Source organism: Rana temporaria, chromosome 4, assembly GCF_905171775.1.
Source record: "Rana temporaria chromosome 4, aRanTem1.1, whole genome shotgun sequence".
Taxonomy (NCBI): domain Eukaryota; kingdom Metazoa; phylum Chordata; class Amphibia; order Anura; family Ranidae; genus Rana; species Rana temporaria.
Window position 1 is genome coordinate 459,913,056 of NC_053492.1, and position 22,003 is coordinate 459,935,058.

Below are 22,003 nucleotides of genomic sequence, written 5' to 3' on the forward strand. Positions count from 1 at the left end.
TGTGGGGCGGTCGGCCTCTCTATCTTCTCCAGCCCTGTGAGCACCTCCAGCGGCCGTGATTTGCTATCATTGACAGGACTAGGATATCTATGCAGACTTTGCATTTGGTCAGATAGAACTCACAATACGGTATCTGGCCAAATGCAAAGTCTGCATAGGTGTCCCAGTCCCACCAATGATGGCAAATCATAGACTGTTGAGATGCTAATTAAGTCCACCTGGCTGTAGGAATGGGGCTTACTGTTATTGCATTCTGTTGGCCGTTGTGCTAATTACGTCAGCTCCTGAGATCTTTCATTGTGTATGCTAATGACACTGTTTTGTGTGAAAATACTATTGATAATAGATGTGGAATGTGACTTGTCAGCTGTAGTAATTAACTCCTCTAGATTCGGTGCCAGAATGTCTGTCTGGGATGTGGATTGAGGGAGAACTCGTTAAGCACCCATTGTGTGATGTTTTGGGTGGAGAGTTTTTGTCCCTGTGATTACTGTAGCATGCTTGTAACTGTATATAACAAGGCTGAGTTACCATTAAAGCATTCATTAGTTTAAATCAGAGACAGAGCTGTGTGTCTCGTCCTTCTGGGGAATGGAATGGGTCCTGTCTGCTGGATTGTCGGATAAGCTGTCGTGGTTGGGGGAATGGGAATATCGTAAACGGTGTTAACCCCTGACCGTTACACTCTGTAAATACCTCAGTCAGGAAAATCCTGCATTATGGCGCCTTTTCCTTTCTACACACAAGGAAATTGCTTGCGCTTCGGACAGGAATCGCACTGCATTCCTGTTCAAATTGCATAATCTTTACAGTGAGATTTGCACCAATTTGTTTTGTATTGACGCAAATTGCACCTCAAAATATCGGTACTTGGTAACGGCGAGTACTTGACTGAAAGCATCGGTACTCGTACTCACTGAGATTCATCTCTATCATCTCTATCATATTGGTGCAACCCTAGTCTAATATGTTAATTTTCTATGATCATCGGCTTCATCTAGCAGGGGTCTCTCCAGCTTTTTGGATACTACAAGTCCTATGAGGCATTGCAAGGCTGACCGTTACAAGCATGACTCCGTCAGGCAGAGGCATGATGGGACTTGTAGTTGTACAACAGCTGGAGGTCCACCAGTTTGAGACCCCCCTGATCTAGTGGCTATAATGTGGTGGTGTTTCTCTGGATATACCTCAGTCAGGAAAATCCTGCATTATGGCCACTAGATGGCGTTGATGATCTTGGGAAACGTATTGGACACATTCTAGCAGGGCTGTGGAGTCGGTAGATAAATACTCCGACTCCTCAGTTTTATGTACTTCCGACTCCCCGACTCCGACTCCTCTGTATTAATATGCGAATGTATTTTATACATTCCTTGAGGGAAAGAAACGCAACCTACCACAGGACTACTGGCTGGGAAGCCAACAGTCTACTGTATTGCACAGTTTAAGCAAAAGACAAACACAATGAAAACAATCAAGTGACTGGATAGTAGCAGCAGGCATAAACATCAGGAACAGGATCTTTACCAGTTCAAAAATACAAACCACATTATTTGGTTGTTTTAGAACAAAAACAAAGCTTATCTATAATGAACCAAAAACAAAATCTGCAAAACCTAGAAATGGTTTATATTAATCTTGAAATGTAGTTCTAGGCTTAGCAAATGCAAATCAATTCAATGTAGAGTTCTAAGGAAGAGAATTGCCTCTGCCAGATCCTCTTTCATAGAGGCTCTTAAGTCAGACTTTATTATTTTTAGGGCTGAAAATAATCTTTCCACACTGACTTGGGTGGGTGGCATTGCAGTAACTATTCTGGCCACATCACTAACGATCTCTGGATAAACAAGGATGGCTTCTTCAACAGTAAGGCCCCATACACACGATAGAATCCATCCGCAGATAAATCCCAGCAAATGGGTTTCAGCGGATAGATCCTATGGTGTGTACACGCCAGCGGATCTTTTTCCGCGGATATTTATCCCCTGGGATGGATTCCAGCAGATCGAATATTTGCTGACATGCACAACATATCCATCTGCTGGAATACATCCCAACGGATGGATCCGCTGGTCTGTATAGACTCACCGAATCCATCCGTCCGAAGGGATCCCCAGCATGTGTCGCAATGATTAAACGCATGCGTGGAATTCCTTATATGACAGCGTCGCCGCGTCATAATCGCGGCGACGGCGCGACACGTCATCGCCAGAGGATTTCGGCGCGGATTTTAATGCGATGGTGAGTACACTCCATTGCATTAAAATCTGCTGAAATCCTCGAGAGGATTTATCCGCGGAAACGGTCCGCTGGACCGTATCCGCGGATAAATCCTCCCGTGTGTATGGGGTCTAAGTTTTGATGAGCGATCATACTTTTCAACTTCTTTTAGTGCTTTATAAAACTCCTGTTGGAATTTTTTTTATTTGGACACTTACTGGTTCTCTAACATGCGTTCCCTGTAAAAGCAGAACACAACACTATGGAAAGTATAAGTATTGCAGCTCCTAATTGTGCGTTGCGTGCCATATAGTGAAGCACATGAAAAGCATGCTTCTTCACGGTCACTTAACGTGTTCGTTTTGCGGTTACGTGAGGCACTGCATGCATTGGTCTTTGTTCTTACAGTAGAGAAGTCATTAATTATAACTTTTTGTGAATTGGGACATTTAAACTTGCTTTTTTTTTTTTCTAATTCCAATCTAAATTTAGTAGGAGTCGGAGTCGGTGCATTGTTTGCCGACCCCGACTCCAGGTACCCAAAATTTCCCCCGACTCCGACTCCTCGACTCCGACTCCACAGCCCTGCATTCTAGGGATTATTCATTATGGCGAAACATTTGCACAGCAATTTATTTTTATTTTTTTAAATAGGCTCGTTGGTATGCAACCCTTTGACCCTGAGACCTAACCAATGTAAACATTGGCCTGGATGCGTCTTTTGTGATCACTGAAAATAGTTTGGTGTATTTCCCAAAATAGCTGAACAATGAAGTTTTGCTTACTGTAAAGTTTTGTAAGTGGGACAATTTTTTTCGTGGTTCTGAGCAGCAGAAACAATCAGCCCTGTGGTCTGGAGACGGTGAGAACGTTCAATAGGTCAATGAGTTTAGGAGGCAGAGGAGGCCGAGGTGAACCTCCATCTGCTAAACACAATCCCATATCCATGGCACTTATGTATGGAAGGAAAACGGCTCTTGGCATTGCTCATAATGGGTATCCTGTGATCCGCATTGTTGCTGCGGGTCGCCGATCACAGGAGAGGGCCTATAGACAAAGAACGTCGGAAAGAGCGCAGTGACGGGTCAGAAAATGCTCATGAAGTTTCTAAAGATTTGTTGGCGTGTTTTAGGAGAAGCCATTTCCTGCAGTACAATGGAGGAGAATTTGTTGCTTAGTAGAAGTTGTAAATCTTTGGGGCAGTAAATAAAAACTTGTTAGAATCGTGGCTTTTTCTTGTAAGAGGCTTGGCAGTGAAACAAACGTCTCTGCTGGGAGTCCTCGGGGGGATTCGGAGGCACTTGTACAGCACCAGAATAGGGGGGTCATTGAGAATCGGCAAGGCTGAGGCTTTCCTTATTAGTTCTAAGATTCCTTCTTGTATATTACAGGGTGTGTGATGTCTTGCCAGAATGCATTATTTCTGTGCTTTGGCTTGTATTGAATGTTCAGTAGCAATTTCATGGCCTACAGAAGCTGAATTCATGCATTGGACCTTAACGGACATTGCCATCTAGTGGTCAAATTACCACAAACAATTGTTGCATTGTGTCTAGTTGACCCCTTAAAGCGAACCTGTCTGCCAATGCCAGACCATTCATTTAACAATCTAACCATGCGTTTATATGTGCGTTTTTAAGGGTTTGTTCATATTTTCTGAAAAGGTGAACACCCTCCCCAGTCCGTTTTCCGGGGTCTGATGTTTTGTGCTTGCGCTGACCAACCAGAATCGCTCCAATCTGTCCTGAAAGCCCTGCAGAGAAGAGCAAATCCTCAGACTGGACCCCATCTGGGTGACTGGGCTACCTGAGTGCTCTCTGCATTATAGCCCCATTTGGGTTCTCTGGGCGTGACTGGGTGCCCTCTGCATGACTGCCCCATTTGGGTGCCCTGGGCGCGACTGGTGCGCGACTCGTGTGACTGGGCGCGACAATTCAATCTGTCTTGGAAGCCCTGCAGGGAAGAGCAAATCCTCAGACTAAACCCTGTCTTGATGACTCGGCTGCCGGGGTGCCCTCTGCACCATTCCCATGACTGGGCCACCTGGGACAATCCAATCTGTCCTGGAAGCTCTAGGGAGAAGAGCACATCCTTAGACTGGGCTGCATGGGTGCCCTCTGCATGACTGCTCCATTTGGGTGCCCTCTGCGCCACTGGCGTGACTGGTTGCCCTGGGCGTGACTGCCTTTTTATTGGGTTTTATCATTTTCACATGCCCTCTGCCTGCCTTCTATAGTATACTCTATATCAGTATTCGACAAATTCCGGGCGCCAGGTCGCCGTTGCGCCTAGAATTATCGACCTGGCGCCCATGGCAGCAGAGCTGGGGTATCCTGAGAGCGTCGCCGCGCATCCCCCCCCCAACCGCGATCGGGTCGTGCCGCTAATTGAGGCCGCGGCTTTGCGGCCTATGCATCGGGCGGTATGGATAATGTAGCCGATGATACAAGCAGAGGTTGCGGGCACTCCGCCTCCGGCCGCCTCTCGTCCCGGGGATTGGGGAATTTCTCAGAGGGGGCGGTGCCACGGCGAGTCAATGCGTATCATGTAGGCGATGATACAAGCAGAGGCTGCGGGCGCTCCGCCTCCGGCCGCCTCTCGTCCCGGGGATTGGGGAATTTCTCAGAGGGGGCGGTGCCACGGCGAGTGAATGTGTATCATGTAGCCGATGATACAAGGAGAGGCTGCGGGCGCTCCGCCTCCGGCTGCCTCTCGCCCCGGGGATTGGGGAGTTTCTCTGAGGGGGCGGTGCCACGGGGAGTCACAGGAACGGAGCTGCCCATGCTGTTCGCGCTATGCGAGAACAAGGTTAAAGGTAAAAAAAAAAAAAAAAAGAAGACAATACTTTTAAAACCGGAACAGTTATTTAGTGTTGCTAGTGTGAACCATAAGTGCAAAAATCCTATATAGTTATGGCATAACTATATAGGATTTTTGCACTTATGGTTCACACTAGCAAAGTTAGGGCACAGCACAGGCATGTTGATATTGTTCACTTTGCAGTCACTGTGCCCATCAATTGTCACTACTGTGCCATGCCATCAAACGTAGCCACTGTGCCATGCCATCAAACGTAGCCACTGTGCCATCAATTGTCACCACTGTGCCATGCCAAACGCAGCCACTGTGCCATCAATTGTCACCACTGTGCCATGCCATCAAACGCAGCCACTGTGCCATCAATTGTCACCACTGTGCCATGCCAAACACAGCCACTGTGCCCATCAATTGTCACCACTGTGCCATGCCATCAAACGCAGCCACTGTGCCATCAATTGTCACCACTGTGCCATGCCAAATGCAGCCACTGTGCCCATCAATTGTCACCACTGTGCCATGCCAAACGCAGCCACTGTGCCATCAATTGTCACCACTGTGCCATGCCAAACGCAGCAACTGTGCCATCAATTGTCACCACTGTGCCATCAATTGTCACCACTGTGCCATCAATTGTCACCACTGTGCCATCAATTGTCACCACTGTGCCATCAATTGTCACCACTGTGCCATCAATTGTCACCACTGTGCCATCAATTGTCACCACTGTGCCATGCCATCAAACGCAACCACTGTGCCCATCAATTGTCGCCACTGTGCCAATTGTTGCCACTGTGCCCTTTAATTGTCGTGCTCACTGGTCCCCGCTGTGTTCTGGGAGCTGTGTGTTTCTCAGAACACAAGGGGGGGGCCTCTTACGTCCTGCCCGCAGACTGTGTGGCCGGAAGTGGGTGCAAAAAACCTGGCTCCTAACTTTTTTAACTGGCTCCTAGATTCCAAGCAAATTTGAAATTTGTCAAGCCCTGCTCTATATCTCTCTCTCTCTATATCTATATATATATATATATATATATATATATATATATATATATATATATATATATATATATATATATATATACACACACCTTTCTGATTACCCTGTAGACTCAACCCCCCCCCCCCCACTTCCTGCCATGTGTGCCCTTCATATGACAGCCCTTTGTACATAACGTATTGCATATTACTGCAAGTAGAGACACAAAACTCGCACATCTTTTCAAAGTTAGGCTCAGGAATAACTTGTGGTTTAAATTTTAATTTCTACTTCCAGAATTTTGTCCTTTTTGATGTTTGCACAACAAAGATTTCCAGTGTTCCTCCCTAATGACAGGACTGTTCCCAGAGAGCACTGCATGCATGCTTAGAAAATTAGGCATTTCTTGATGCTCTTGGGCGTCAACTTTTCCTTACCATTACATGCAACGCAACTAAAGCGTGATGTACTTTTTATTTTCTTTCTCACAGATCTGAGTAAACTGTAGCTGATGAGTGGTTAAGGAAGTCCAGGATGACGACGGCTATCACGACCGATTATGATCACATTGAGATCCAACAGCAGTACAGCGACGTCAACAATCGCTGGGACGATGAATGGGACAACGAGAACAGCTCTGCGAGACTCTTCGAGCGTTCCCGTATCAAGGCCTTAGCAGGTTGGTGCCTCGTTCTTCTAGGATTGTATGCAGAGATTTCTCATATCCCTCCTTCTCAGATCTTCAGAATGTTTGCGCCAAGTCTGCATTTTATGTCTTTTTTACCGCTGCTTCTGATAAAGGTGCACTGAAATGAAAATTCCTGTGCCAAAAATTCAGGATGCACTTGGCTGAAACCGAAGTGTGTGTGTGTGTGTGTGTGTGTGTGTGTGTGTGTGTATATATATATATAAATTACACACACTTCATTTATTATAAAAAAATTATACATTTATAAAAAACATTAAAAAAATTATAAATACACACAAATATATATAATTTTTTATGTGTGTATTTATAATTTTTTTTCATTTAATTTTATATATTAGTTTTTATGTGTGTGTGTGTGTGTGTGTGTGTATTTATAATTTTTTTCATTTATTTTTATATATATATTGTTTTTATATATTGTTTTTATGTGTGTATTTATAATTTTTTTTCATTTAATTTTATATATTAGTTTTTATGTGTGTGTGTGTGTGTGTGTATTTATAATTTTTTTCATTTGTTTTTATATATATATTGTTTTTATATATTGTTTTTATGTGTGTATTTATAATTTTTTTCATTTATTTTTATATATATATATATATATATATATATATATATATATATATATATATATATATATATAAATAAATAAATAAATAAATAAATAAATAAATAAATAAATAAATAAATAAATAAATAAATAAATATATATATATATATATATATATATATATATATATATATATATATATATATATATATATATATATATATATATATATATATATATATATATAAATGTTTTTTTATAAATGTAATTTTTTTTGTATAATAAATGAAGTGTGTAATAAATTATTTATACACACACACACACACACACACACACAAAATATATATATATATAATATATATTGTGTGTGTATAAATAATTTATTACACACTTCATTTATTATACAAAAAAAATTACATTTATAAAAAAACATTTATATATATATAATGATAAATAACACACACACTAAAATATATATATATATTTTTTTTTTTTTTTTTTGAGTGTGTATTTATAATTTTTTTTTTTTTCATTCCTTTTTATATAGATTAATGTTTTTTTGTAAATGTATAATTTTTTTATAATAAATGAAGTGTGTGTATATATATATGTGTGTATATATGTGTGTGTATATGTGTATATGTATATATATATATATATATATATATATATATATATTACGACTTCTTAAGATCATGAATTTAAATGAATATGGATTTGTTGGCACCTTTTTTTGAAGCTTGTTAAAAATATTGCTTGCTGCATTTTTGGTGCATGTTTATTAATCACCTTGAAATGCACTGAAAACGCAGAAAGAACACAAAAAATTCCGTGTTGAGTTTTTGATGCATTTTGAGTCACATGACCTATGAAAAACCCACCATAAGCATGGTAAAATGGTGGTAAAATCACAAAAGGTGCCGATAATGGCTGCCGAAAACACCCGTGATTTTACCGCCATTTTACTGCACTTATGTTGTGTTTTTTTTATAGGTCATGTGATTTAAAGGCATCGCCACAATGCTGAAAACCCCCTATTATCAGCCGAAATTTTGGTGCATCACTAGTTTCTGATTGGGCTAGAATTTGTAGGCCGTTCTTCCAAAGAATTTGGCATGCGCATTTCTTTTTCCAATGTGCAGATGATCCATATCTGTCCTATTTGTGGAACGTGTTGAGTTTGTTGGCCAGTCCCTGAGCGGCCAGAGCTAGTTGAAGAGCCAGGGACTGTTTTTTGTCGCTGCCAAGAGCCATAGGGCTACTAGTGTTGGTTTCCTTTTGGTTGTAAATAGGGAAAGATGATCTTCAAAAACTTGCTTTACTCCCCTGTTATCTTCTGCCTGAGTCTCCAGAAGAAATGTGTGTGCCTTCTGCACCACTGGCCTGACTGGGGGCCCTGGTAGTGACTGGGGGCCGCCTGGGTACAATTTGCAACAAGTGTCAGTGCAAACAACGTCACAATTGTGGTGCGTTTTTTCCTTTACAGGATCGCATGGTACAAATGTGCTATGTGATCAGGTTGCAGTGAGTTTCCCATAGTAGTCCAAGCTGTAGTTTTGGTGCAGGGCGGTGGGATTTCAGCCCATTCAAAATGAATGAAATGTAATTGCACTGCACAGAACGGCTTGTTATCCCGTTGCATGTTCCTGTGTAATGCACATGCAGTTCCCAGTGTGACTGGGCTCTAAATGAGCTGCAATCGCACTACACCATACCGCAACAAAAGTTGTGCATGCACTACTTTAGGAAACTCTCTACAACCAGATCGCATCGTGCTTCTGTACCATGCGATCCTGTGCGAGCAAACGCACTGCGTATGTGCCCTACATTTAGGGTGCCATTATCTTAATCTTGACACCCGCTGCAGATGGCAACTGCAGTGCTGGAAACGTGGTTTTCCTGCACCACATTCCGGTGTGAACCATCCTGAAGTTTCGTACGAGTCGCTGAGAGTGCAGTCTTGCTACACTCCGTTGCCCGAATACAAAGAAGATTACTAATTCTGCAACATTTCACCTAGATTGTGGTCATGCCGGTTTATAATCTGCTCTCTCCATGCCTACCAGCCTCTGATGTTTGGGGAATAATGAATAACCCTTGTGTGTTTACCCGTTGATTGACTATAATGAGAGCCATTCTCTGGAATTTTACTGTAGTAGATATGACTGAAATTCATGTTACTGGTTGTAGAGAGTGAAGGTCATGGCAGTCATCTGTAGTTAACCCTGCGTGTGGCTCCCTGTAATTTCCAGTATAGTGATGAGGGAGTGTGGGGAAACTCCCAGTTACCTGCCTGGAAAATGTGGTGCAGTTACAGCGCCTCCTTTATATTGAAGATCGACCTTTGTAACGGAGGATATAAAGCTGGGAGGTGTAGCTTGCATGTCTTCATTGTCCTGTTTTTGGATGCCGTTAGCCCCCAACCCATTATCAGGTTTAGGGCTCATTCACATTGCGTTATGGCATATAGTTTGGTACATTGGGAAGGGTTTGGGCCCATTCACACAGCAGGGCTCGACAAATCCCGGTCGCCAGGGCAACTATAAATGGGGTCCTGGCGACTTGGCTTTGCTTTTTGTGAGCTGGCGCCATCTGGTGGTGGCCGTTGGTATTACAAGTTAAGCATTACAAGTTAAACAGCAATTCTAATGTAATTTTTCACTATTTTCACTGCCATCTTCTTCCCTCTAATTAGAACCCCCAAACATTATATATATTTTTTATCCTAACACCCTAGAGAATAAAATGGCGATCGTTGCAATACTTTCTGTCACGCCGTATTTGCGCAGCGGTCTTACAAGCGCACTTTTTTTGGGAAAAAATTACACCTTTTTTTAATTAAAAAATAAGACAACAGTAAAGTTATCCCCATTTTTTTTAATATTATGAAAGATAATGTTACGCCGAGTAAATTGGTACCCAACATGTCACGCTTCAAAATTACGTCCGTTCGTGGAATGGCGACAAACTTTTACCCTTTAAAATCTCCATAGGCGACGTTTAAACTCTACAGGTTGCATGTTTTGAGTTAGAGGAGGTCTAGAGCTAGATTTATTTCTCTCGCTCTACCAATTGCGGCGATACCTCACATGTGTGGTTTGAACACCGTTTACATATGCGGTCGCTGCTCACGTATGTGTTCGCTTCTGCGCGCAAGCTCGTCGGGACAGGGCGCGTTTTCTGGCTCCTAACTTTTTTAGCTGGCTCCTAGATTCCAAGCAAATTTGTCAACCCCTGCACACAGATGTGGCTTTAAGCACAACCTCACCCAAAAGGGAAGTTTTGCTTGTTTGCAATGCACTGATTATATATATATATATATATATATATATATATATATATATATATATATATATATATATATATATATATATATATATATATATATATATATATATATATATATATATATATATATATATATATATATATATATTATATTATATATATTTTGTGGGAGGGGGGGTATCTGGTTTTGACAGGTACCCGCTTCCACTTTCAGCCTAGATTGTCGTGGCGATCTGTACCAGAAGTTCGCCCTCCTTAAAAACCAGAGCTTTTTTTCTCAGAAAATAGGTGCAGGAACTCAACCACGACCCCGTTCAGATTTCACAAACAGTAGAAGGGTCTTAAAGGGGCATTAAATACCAGGATTGCATTACATACAGAGTGCAGAGGGGTTACACACAGAGTGCAGAGCTGTCACTTGTACACACAAAAGTCCGGTTTCTGTGTTTATAAGTGATAGTGGTGAGCAGGCACCAAAGGGTCTGAGCCAGAGGTGGTGGAACTGAGTTCCCCCAAGTTCCCCCTGAAAAAAAATCCCTGTTAAAAACTCTTGACCTCTGTTCTCAGCTGCATAAGGGGGGTGGATAGAGGCTGCAGGGGGGGGGGGGTGTGAGACAGCAGTACATTGAACTTCCCGGTTATTAGCTGTGCAGGGGGCGTGTCAGCAGAAGTCTTAAGCCTCGTACACACGATCGGATTTTGAATTGTGATGGCAGAGTTTTGTCGGATAATATGACTGTTTGTACGTTCCATCTGACAATTGTCGGAATTTCCGACAACTGTTTTTATAGCATGCTTTAACATTTTCCAACAAATAATGTGTCTTATCAGATTATCCGATCGTGTGTACACAGTACAAACACGCAACCCAAACCAATGCGAACTATAGCTCAACATTAGCAGAAGTTGCCCAAAGGGTGGCGCTAACGAGCTGGGATCCTCCTCCAATCCATATCGGGTCTTGTATGGCTTTTAAGGGAGGCGAACTCCACACCAAAAAAACCCAGCTGGGGGTCCCCCCTAAACATTCATACCAGACCCTCTTCCTCAGAGCCATACTACTTACACATTTCAAGGATAGCACCCTCTTTCTCAGAGCCAAAGCACACCCCCCCGCCATGTTGAAGGGCATGTGGCCTGCTATGGTTTGGGGGGGGGGGGGTGCTTTGGCTCTTAGCAGAGGGTGCTATCCTCAAAACATGTAGGTAGTTTGGCCTCTGAGGAAGGAGGGGCTCGCTCCCCTTCGAAACGTGTAGGCAGTTTGGCTTTGAGGGAGAGGGTGCTTCCCTTGAAACATGTTGGGCATCTAGGATCCAGGTGGTGTCCTTCCAGGCTGAGAAGTGTGTCTAGCGACTTCAATGCTTACTCTGATGTGCTTTTGATATCAGTGTTTTGTGAGTACAATTATGTTGGATTATGATATTGGGATAACGAGGTAGGCCAGTGATGGCGAACCATGGCACCCCAGATGTTTTGGAACTATATTTCCCATGATGCTCAACTACACTGCAGAGTGCATGAGCATAATGGGAAATGTAGTTCCAAAACATCTGGGATGCCAAGGTTCGCCATCACTGGGCTAGGCTTATGCGCCCTTCTTTGTTTTAAAAAAAAAAAATGCGCTATTGGGCATCCCTAGTCCTGAGGACAGCAAAGTGTGGTGTATCCTCAAGTATTGGTGTTTGGCAATCACATTTATGTGCCGGAGGTTTGACTTTGTAGTCTTCCCAAAGGGTCTGATATAGAATACCAATGCTGATGGAGAGCAGCTTCTAGGATCTCTACGAAATATATTATAATTTACTGAATTGCTGCATAGTTTGGCTCTCCTGTGTTCCTTTAAAATCTGCTGGACACTACCCCATCTGATACCCCAACATATAAGGGAGAGGTGTTCTGTACTCGAGCAGGGGAGAACTGGGCAGGGCTGATACCATTGCTGGGAAATTCAGTGCAGGAGAGGTGCAGTTGTTAGCGCAAACAGGAGCCCACTGGATTTCTGGCCGATCAACCGTTATTTTTCTGCACATGCATAATTTGTAAAGGCATAAAACGTGGTGAAATTTATGCAGAAATGTACTGTTTTTTTTTTCCCAGACATAATTTTAATTGGTCCATAAACACTTTTTTTAATTTATTTTTTGCTAGTGTCCCTATTATCATAGTTCTAAGCGTATTCCCCATGCTATTACTCTTTCTTTATTTTAAAACAGTGGGGTGCTAGAAAAACTAAAGTACAAAATTAAAAAACAGAAATGTGTTCTTCATATGGTGAATATTTGAGATGATGTCATTCTCTCACTTCACAGCGGCATGTCAAGCGAGCGCAGGGTCTGTAAATTATTCTCCAGCTCCCATGCTAGCTTGTTGGATTTCTGACCTTGGAGTAGAATGTCTCGGTGCTGTGGGACATCTCGCACTCACGCAAGGCGCTCAGACCATCCCTTTTTTTCTTTTTTTTTAATGGTCATAATTGTTATTAGCAGCACTTGGTATATATTGAACCGTAAGGATACTGGATACAGTTTTGTAAGAAATACTTTGCCACCATTGTGTTTCTCTGGTCATGTGTTGTTGAATAAAAGGCGTCTTTGTGTGATTAGCGCAGTCAGTCAGTCAGCTGGCAATGTTGAGCAAAAAAAATAAAAAAAATCAGTTATGTTGAAGCCAGAAAGTGCAGTCAGCTTTCCTTTAGTCATATCTTGTATTCATATTCAGTAGGCCTTTCATTGTTCTGGGGAGGGGCTAAGGTCTCTTGTCGCAATTTTTTTTTGAAGTACCCCCACCCACTCCTACATGAATGAATAGGAATTGAAAATTTCTAAAATTTCTAAGCCCGCTGATATGTTGGTGTGAGCAGTAAGCTGACTTGCACAAATAAATGAGACAATAAAAAAAATGGTGCGTTCTTAATGTATTGGACACCCTAGGCAACTCTAACAAAATGATGGTGAATGCTTCTTACGTTGGCGGCCAGTGGGAAGAATGCCTCTTACGTTGGCGGCCAGTGGGAAGAATGCTTCTTACGTTGCCGGCCAGTGGGAAGAATGCTTCTTACGTTGCCGGCCAGTGGGAAGAATGCTTCTTACGTTGGCGGCCAGTGGGAAGAATTCCTCCTTACGTTGGCAGCCAGTGGGAAGAATGCTTCTTACGTTGGCGGCCAGTGGGAAGAATTCCTCCTTACGTTGGCGGCCAGTGGGAAGAATTCCTCCTTAGAGATAACTAAAAGATCCTTAAAGTGATGCTAAAGTCATCCCCATTTTTATTTATTTTTTTGTTAAATAACAAACATGTTATACTTGCCTGCTCTGTGCAGTGGTTTTGCACAGAGCAGCCCTGATTTTCCTCTTCTTGGATCCCTCTTCGACTCTCCTGGCTCCTCCCTTCTGTTAAGTGCCCCCACAGCAAGCAGCTTGCCATGTGGGCACCTGAGCCGAGCTGGGGCTCCACGTGTCCATTCAAACCTAATGCATTTAAAACCACTTTAATGTCCGGTTACTTGAGAGGCTGAAATTGCTCCTCTCTCAAGCAACCCATGGCATACTCTGGAGGAGCCTTAGACGATTGGTTAGAGTAAGTTTTTGGAAAGCTTCAAACTGGGGGATAAGTCCTGTCGGTGTGATTAGTGTGTCCGGATCAGTTGTCGCTCCACACAGTGTTAAGTGATGTAGCTTCTGCTAAGTGGGTCTTTGAAAGTTGGCACTGATTGGTACGCCTGTCATTTCTGTAATGCCATCTGTAGCTTCCTTTCTGCTTTGTATGACATGATTAATAAGTGTGTCTCATTCAGCGCCATGTCTATTAATTTGACATATTCTAATGTGAAGTTTAGCAGGACGTCGACGGCTGAAAGTTTTGATTCTCTTCGGGGCAGAAGGTAAAATTGGCTATAAAACTATTGATTTTATCCTCCCACATTCATTCTCTATTGACATTGAAACAATCATCCTGCCAAACTGAGCATTTATGTTTATACAATGCCCTGTTTGCTAATACGTTGCCAGTGGCAGAATCGCTGTGGTGGAGCAGACATTTATCCTATGGAGTTGCTTCCTTGCTGGCCCGGGTGCTAGAGGAAGATCCATTTTGTACGTGCGCGCCCAGCACCGGTCTCTGTCTGTGGACAGAAAAGTGAATGCAATAGGTACATTGCGTTAAATATTATAATAACTCAGGTTAACAAACTACACTGTAGCATCAATTATAAATATAGGCTGTAAATGGCAGCCCTAGAATTGTGACCTTCAAGGAAAAGTATGGCCAAAGCTCTTTTGTAGGTTACAGAAGTGCGCTTGGTTCTGCCCTCCTGTGACCCAGATTCTCTAAAGCCTGCTGTTGGCTAACGTCAGAGCCAGTCTATGCGCTACAGCAGTGATCTCCAAACTGCGGCCCTGGGGCCGGATGTGGCCCTTTGCTTGCCTTTATCTGGCCCTTGGGGCACCATTTCCCCCACTGATATGAGACACTTCTCTGCCAACTGACACCAAGGATGGGGCACCATTTCTCCCTCACCCCAACAATGGGGCAAGATTCCTTCTAATGATGCCATCGATGGGGCACCATTCCTCCCACTAATACCAAATATGGAGATGTTTATGCCCACTGTTGCCATGGAAATTTTCGCTGCTGCTGGCCACAGTCTGGGCCCCCTAACTTCTGAAGGACAAAAAACTGGCCCCTTGCTTAGAAAGTTTGGAGACCCCTGCTCTACAGCACAGGTGTCAACCACAAGGCCTGCGGGTCGAATCCGGCCCTCCAGGCCATTTCATGTGGCCCTCGCACCTCTCCTGCAACTGCAGGAGAGCTCCAGCCCTCCTCTGGTTCTCCTCCAGACCTACTTTCTGCTTTAAAGCAATGCACCCAGCTTCTTCCCAGCAGCAGCATAAGGAAAGGCGGGTGCACTGTGATGTAAGGGGACTCAACTTCTGATGGTGGGATGGCCCTTGACATCTAATGTAAGGGGAGGAGATGCGCTGGACATCTAATCTAAAGGCTCGTACACACGGTCGGACATCCAACAAAATTTCCCTTGGATTTTTGTCCTAATTGATATGTCCGATCACACCCATAGCATACACACGCTCTGACTTTTTCGGCAACCAACAGGAACGTATTGACGTTTCAACGTACTGCCGAGCGTTTAAAAGAGGAAGTTCCATTCTCCGACGTCACCCATTGCGTTCCTTCAGCTACTCTATAGTTAGTTGATGTTTCGTGTGAGTGCTTTCTAGATTTCGAAACTTGCCGCGTCACGAATGTGCTTTTTCAAATGTGAACGCTAGTTTTACTAGACAGAAGGCTGCTCTTTACTTCTGAGCATGCGCATTTGTACTTTGTCCAAAAGTCCGATTGTTTGCTGTACACACGGTCGGACTTTGCACCATCGGACTTTTGTTGACGTAAAGTTGGTCCGTTTGCAGACCCAACTTTTTGTCCGATGAAAGCCCAAAAAGTTGGTCCGATGGAACATACACACGGTCGGACAAATGCGAAAAGTTGCGGGTTTTGAAGTTGGTTGGCCAAAAGTCCGACCGTGTGTACGGGGCTTTACAGATACAACCGACCCTTTTGATGGCAATCATAATGCTAATGCAGCCCACAATGAAATTTGAGTTTGACACCCCTGCTCTACAGGGATCCTAACAATGTCGGGATCCACCAGGGTGCCTGACTGGCATCTGGCTCAGCCTCTCAACATGCCACGACGAGCCTGATCCAGCTGATCCCACCTCCCCCTGCTGGAGTGGCAGAGGAGAGCATTGACTGACAGTCACCAGCTCTCTGCTCACAGAAGGCTGAGCACTGAGCGATCAGCTGTCTCTGAACATTCAGTATATCGTTCTTGCAAAAAAAAAATGTTGAACGATATTCTACTACTGTATATTCATCCTTTAATCTCAGGATCTGTTAAACTACTATATGGAGTTAATAAATGGATTGGCGTTTTCCAGATTTGTGATTATAGGAAGTTTTAGACTTCATAAGTCTTTTTGCTGCAATTATGGTTAATTGCAGTTGTGTGGGTGTGTTTCTCTTCAAGCTGAACTTCATCATGGCTTAGTGATTTAATTCTTGTTTCCTCTCCGTCTGCAGCTGTCACTTTACTGAGTTGTAGACTTTACATCACCAGCCTTCCCGGGGAATGGTGAGAAGTGCTTGCTGGCTATCTGCCAGGCAGGTAGGGCAATAAACACATATTAAATGGGCAATATGAACATTTAAATAAAAACATTTTGTATTTACTTTAATAGTGTCTTTGGGGTCTGTGCAATGGTCCTTTCACACTGGAGCAGTGCACTAGCAGGACGGTAAAACAGTCCTGCTAGCAGCATCTTTGGAGCGGTGAAGGAGCGGTGTGTGTATACCGCTTCTGCGCATTGAAATTAATGGGCACCGCGGCTATACCGCCTCTGCAGAAGCGCTTTGCAGTGGTTTTGACCCTTTCTCGGCTGCTAGCGCGCGGGGGGTGTTAAAAGCGCCCCGCGAAGGAGCTGCGGTGGCTCAACGCGATTGGCACTGCGCTGACAAGCCATTCACCTCTGCAGCTAGGGGTTCGGATCCTGGTCTCGGCTACATGTGAATTGAGTTTGGTGGTCTCAGCCCAGCTCCCGGTGGGTGTGCTATGCGAGGTAAGCCTGCGCTTAGTACGCCCACCCCCCCACAAAAACCACCACACTTACACACGCACTCGAAATTGAGTTAACATGCATGCACTTTGACCACGCAGTCTCTAAAAAGAGAGGCGAAGGACTAACGGGGCTGGTTGAGCGGGCTAGATCCTCTCACTCCCTTATAGGGAGTCCCTCTGCCCCGTTGGGCTTCAAAGCGGAGCAGGTAGGGCGGGCTGTGTGGGAGGACCCCCGCCATTGCCATCCGGGGCATGGAGAAAGGTGGCAGATTGCCTCTGGGGGAGGCTTGCCTACTCCCAACTCCTGCAGTCCGGCTCCTCTCTCGAGTACACGCACAAAAATACACTTATTTAAAAAAAAAAGCGCCCCGCGGGTGGCCGAATAGAGTTGCGAAATTGATGATAAAGCGCCGCTAAAATAGCAGCGCTTTACCCCCGCCCCAGTGTGAATGGGGCCTTATAGGCTGGGGCAGTTTTTATGTCATTTTGCCAACAACACCCAGAGTATAAAACTCTGCATTACCCTATCATTAAAGAGAAAATTTCCTATGAAAAATGGCATACCCCTTTTAGGATATAATACATAAGTTTATCATATATAAACGTATGACTTTTCGCCTTTGTGCCTTCTCAAAATGATGAAATAGAGCATTTAAAGGGCATCTATTGTGGTTCATAAACTGCAGTTTGCAGATGGATTTCCTATAAGATGATCAAACAATTTGGATGACACACATGAGTTGGGAACATTAAACTATTTACCACCGGACCATGGAGAATGAGCGCATTAAAAACTGTGTCAAGGGATGAAAAGTTCAAATGCAATAATATAATTTATTTTTTCTGCTTTCAAATAATTTGTGACCACGCCCTTGGCTGGGACTTGCGTCAAAGCCCCGTTTTCGGGCCCATTGCCATCTTGAAGAAGAAAATTATTTTGGTCCTGAAATTTTATGTTTTGAGGGTTATTGGCAACCAGACCGTTTATTAAAGCGGGAGTTCAACCAATTCCTTCCCCCCCCCCCCTTAGCTTCCTGCTCGTTTTGTCTAGGGGAATCGGCTATTTGTTTTAAAATATGATCCGTACTTACCCGTTTACGAGATGCATCTTCTTCCGTCGCTTCCGGGTATGGGTCTTCGGGAGCGGGCGTTCCTTCTTGATTGACAGTCTTCCAAGAGGCTTCCGACGGTCGCATCCATCGCGTCACTAGTAGCCGAAAGAAGCCGAACGCCGGTGCGGCTCTATACTGCGCCTGCGCACCGACGTTCGGCTTCTTTCGGAAAATCGTGACGCGATGGATGCGACCGTCGGAAGCCTCTCGGAAGACTGTCAATCAAGAAGGAACGCCCATTCCCGCAGCCCATACCCGGAAGCGACGGAGAAGATGCATCTCGTAAACGGTAAGTACGGATCATATTTTAAAACAATTTGCCGATTCCCCTAGACAAAACGAGCATCCATCTAAGGGGAAAATGTGCTCTCTGAGGGTGAACCTCCGCTTTAATTACATTTTTTTTTTTTAAACAATAAATCTTGAAGTTTTATTACGGAGTATATTTGCTCTGGATTATCGGATGTCTTCATAGTACAGCCAGTTAAAATATTTTGGTCTTTTTTTTTTTTATCAGCAGATTGCAGCTGAACAAAAGCTTGAAAATGTCTTGTTATCTCGAGCTCTCTGGGGCGCAATCCGGTATTTTTGTTGCATTCCCTTAGGTAGAGGAAATGCGAGTGGGTGTCGTCTGAAGTCCCATTTTACGCCCCCCGTTCAGTAGTCGGAGGGGCCAGTTTCCGCAGGACGGTCCATCTTATTATTGAAGGGCTTCCTCCAGTCGTCATTCCCATGGCCATCAGAAACCCCCAGAGATAAACAGGATGCTTTCCCGGCCTCGCCCTCTATATTCTGCATTGCTGAGAGGGCCATTGTCTCTAAAGAAGAGTCTGATGACATTTCAAGAACGTCTCTGCTAAATAGATTTGAACTATTTTTAGCTTCTACAATGTTCAGTCTTTGGTGGATAGTTGGGTGGGAATGGTCCACCCTGTCAGTAGGCCCATGACCTTCTGGTATCAAACGCTCCATCAAAGCCGCTTTACAGCGTGTGTTGGACTGTAAAGAATAATTAGGAATTGTTTTTTTTCCTGGAACGTCACTGCCATAAATAAGCAATGGGTCAGTCAATCGCAGTAAGGAAGTCATTAGTGCAGATCAATTCATACTGAGGAAGTGCAGTCAAATGTATAGGAATGGCACAGACTTATGTGGGTGCGGTGAGTTTTATGTCATTCTGCATTACCAAGCGATATAAAGAGGTCTATGATGACTACATTATGGGATGATCAATAAGTCTGCAGTAAAGGCATGTTCATTAAAGCACAATTATCATCATTTTTTACATGTCTCCGGGTGCCTTAAAACACAAGCTGCAGTGCTGGACAGGGCAGCCCTCCATCTTGGCATATGGGTGCCCGACGTCAGGTAGCAAGGAGATGGCGGCTTTGATAGCAGATTTTGTTCCATCTGCCAAGGGTGCCCTAAAACAGTATAAATTACAAATTACTGTGCTGCGCTATCTCGCTCAAAATCGATGCATTAAAAGTGCCAATATTACAATTAAAACCATCAAAATGTAAACCATGACAATAAATCAAACTAAAAAATAATAAATATAATCCTTCGTTCCTTTGAAGAAATAATCTGTGTCACATTTCACAGCAAATAAAAGAAAAAATATAAAAATATTAACAAAAATTTTTATATATATATATATATATATATATATATATATATATATATATATATATATATATATATATATATATATATATATATATATATATATATATTTATTTATATATATATATTTATTTATATATATATATATATTTATATATATATATATATATATATATATATATATATATATATATATATATATATATATATATACACACACACATATACACATATATATACATACACATATACACATATATATACATACACATATACACATATATATACATACACATATACACATATATATACATACACATATACACATATATATATACATACACATATACACATATATATATACATATACACACACATATATATATACATATACACACACATATATATATACATATACACACACATATATATATACATATACACATATACACATATACACATACATACACACATATACACATACATACACATATACACACACACACACACAGCAGCTTTGAACCATACAGCTCATCTAGAATCCATAAGGTGAGATTCATAAGCGTGGCTGACCAAACTTAGGTGTGAGGTCACACGCTCTGAGGTGAGCGGCCATTACCTGAGGGCGGGGAGCACCTGCGCGTGGACACCGCAGTCACCATTATATATTCAATAAGGACTGTATATCATATGTGTTGGACTGGCCCTCATTCAATCAGGACGTCACTGTTTTATGTACTGTAGCACTTTACGATCCACGTCTGTGGCACCATATTTAAAATGGTGGGCCAGTCCAACACATATGATATACAGTCCTTATTGAATATATAATGGTGACTGCGGTGTCCACGCGCAGGTGCTCCTCGCCCTCAGGTAATGGCCGCTCACCTCAGAGCATGTGACCTCACACCTAAGTTTGGTCAGCCACGCTTATGAATCTCACCTTATGGATTCTAGATGAGCTGTATGGGTCAAAGCTGCTCACTGGTGCTGTCCCCTCATATGCAAACAAGAAGAGGCTTCCTAGCATGATGTAGTTTTTACACAGTTTATTAAACGAACAAGAAACCCCCAATACAGGGTACTCACATGGGTTAGGTGCGTTTAGTGCACCGCTCTACGCAGGTATGATGTATCCCAGGATGCACTGGGAAACCAAAAAGTAAAAAATACGTCACATCTGGTGTGCGGCCAGAAGCTGCAGGAAGGCGAGGAACTAGCAGACGGCACACATGGTGTGCAACATGGGTACGCTATAGCGTAAGGTAAGCGGGAACTGGGGATAGAGGAGGATCAGCAGAGCTGGGGGTTACTGCTGAGCGGGGGGGGGGGGGGTCAGCGCAGACCTGAGGGTTACCGTGGAGGGGGGGGGCGGCAGCGCAGACCTGGGGGTTACTGCTCAGCAGGGGGGGGGGGTGTCAGTCGGCAGAGCTGTGGGTTACTGCAGGAGGGGGGGGGGGATCAGCTGAGCTGGAGGTTACTACTGAGCAGGGGGATCAGCTGAGCTGAGGGTTACTACTGAGCAGGGGGGGGGGGGGGGGGGTCAGCTGAGCTGCAGATAAAAGCATTACTTAAGCATCAAAAACTGTTACCCCCTGCTTTTTATCAAGGCTGACTCCATAGTTGCAGGTATGGATGCTTTAAAAAATTGTAAGGAAAAGTGTAGATTAAGCAGTTGGTTAATTTAAATGAATGAGGGTCAGAATGATATCTTGTTGCGTTCTTGATATTTAACCTCTTGACGACCGAGGACGTCCCTGGCTTTGTGCGGTGATATCTGAATGATGCCTGCAGCTACAGGCATCATTCAGATATCGCCATCTTCAGCCGCCGATTCTGTGCACGATCACAGCGGCGCTCCCGCCGCCTAATCGTTCTTATAGGCAGCGGGAGGTGACGTCCCCCCTCGCGCCGCCATCCGGTGCTTCTCCGGGCTCTTCCCCGTGCCATCGGGGGCCCGGAGAGCGAATCGGTCGGCCCTGCTGGAAAGCATAGAGATGACCAGTCATCTCTATGACCATCGGAGGCCCGGGCGCGACGTTATGACGTCACGTCCGGTACCCAGAAGTAAACAAAG

At 43.6% G+C, this 22,003-nt stretch overlaps 1 protein-coding gene across 4 annotated transcripts in view; it reads left to right on the forward strand.

Annotated features, from left to right (window-relative positions):
• SPTBN1 (spectrin beta, non-erythrocytic 1) overlaps nucleotides 1-22,003 on the forward strand; it is a 296,583-nt gene that overhangs the window by 62,921 nt on the left and 211,659 nt on the right. For all 4 annotated transcript variants that reach the window (XM_040351645.1, XM_040351648.1, XM_040351649.1 and 1 more), the window contains exon 2: nucleotides 6,505-6,692. In XM_040351645.1, the coding sequence (XP_040207579.1) occupies nucleotides 6,548-6,692 (145 nt within the window). In that variant the 5' untranslated portion in view covers nucleotides 6,505-6,547. The remainder of the gene's footprint in view (nucleotides 1-6,504; nucleotides 6,693-22,003) is intronic.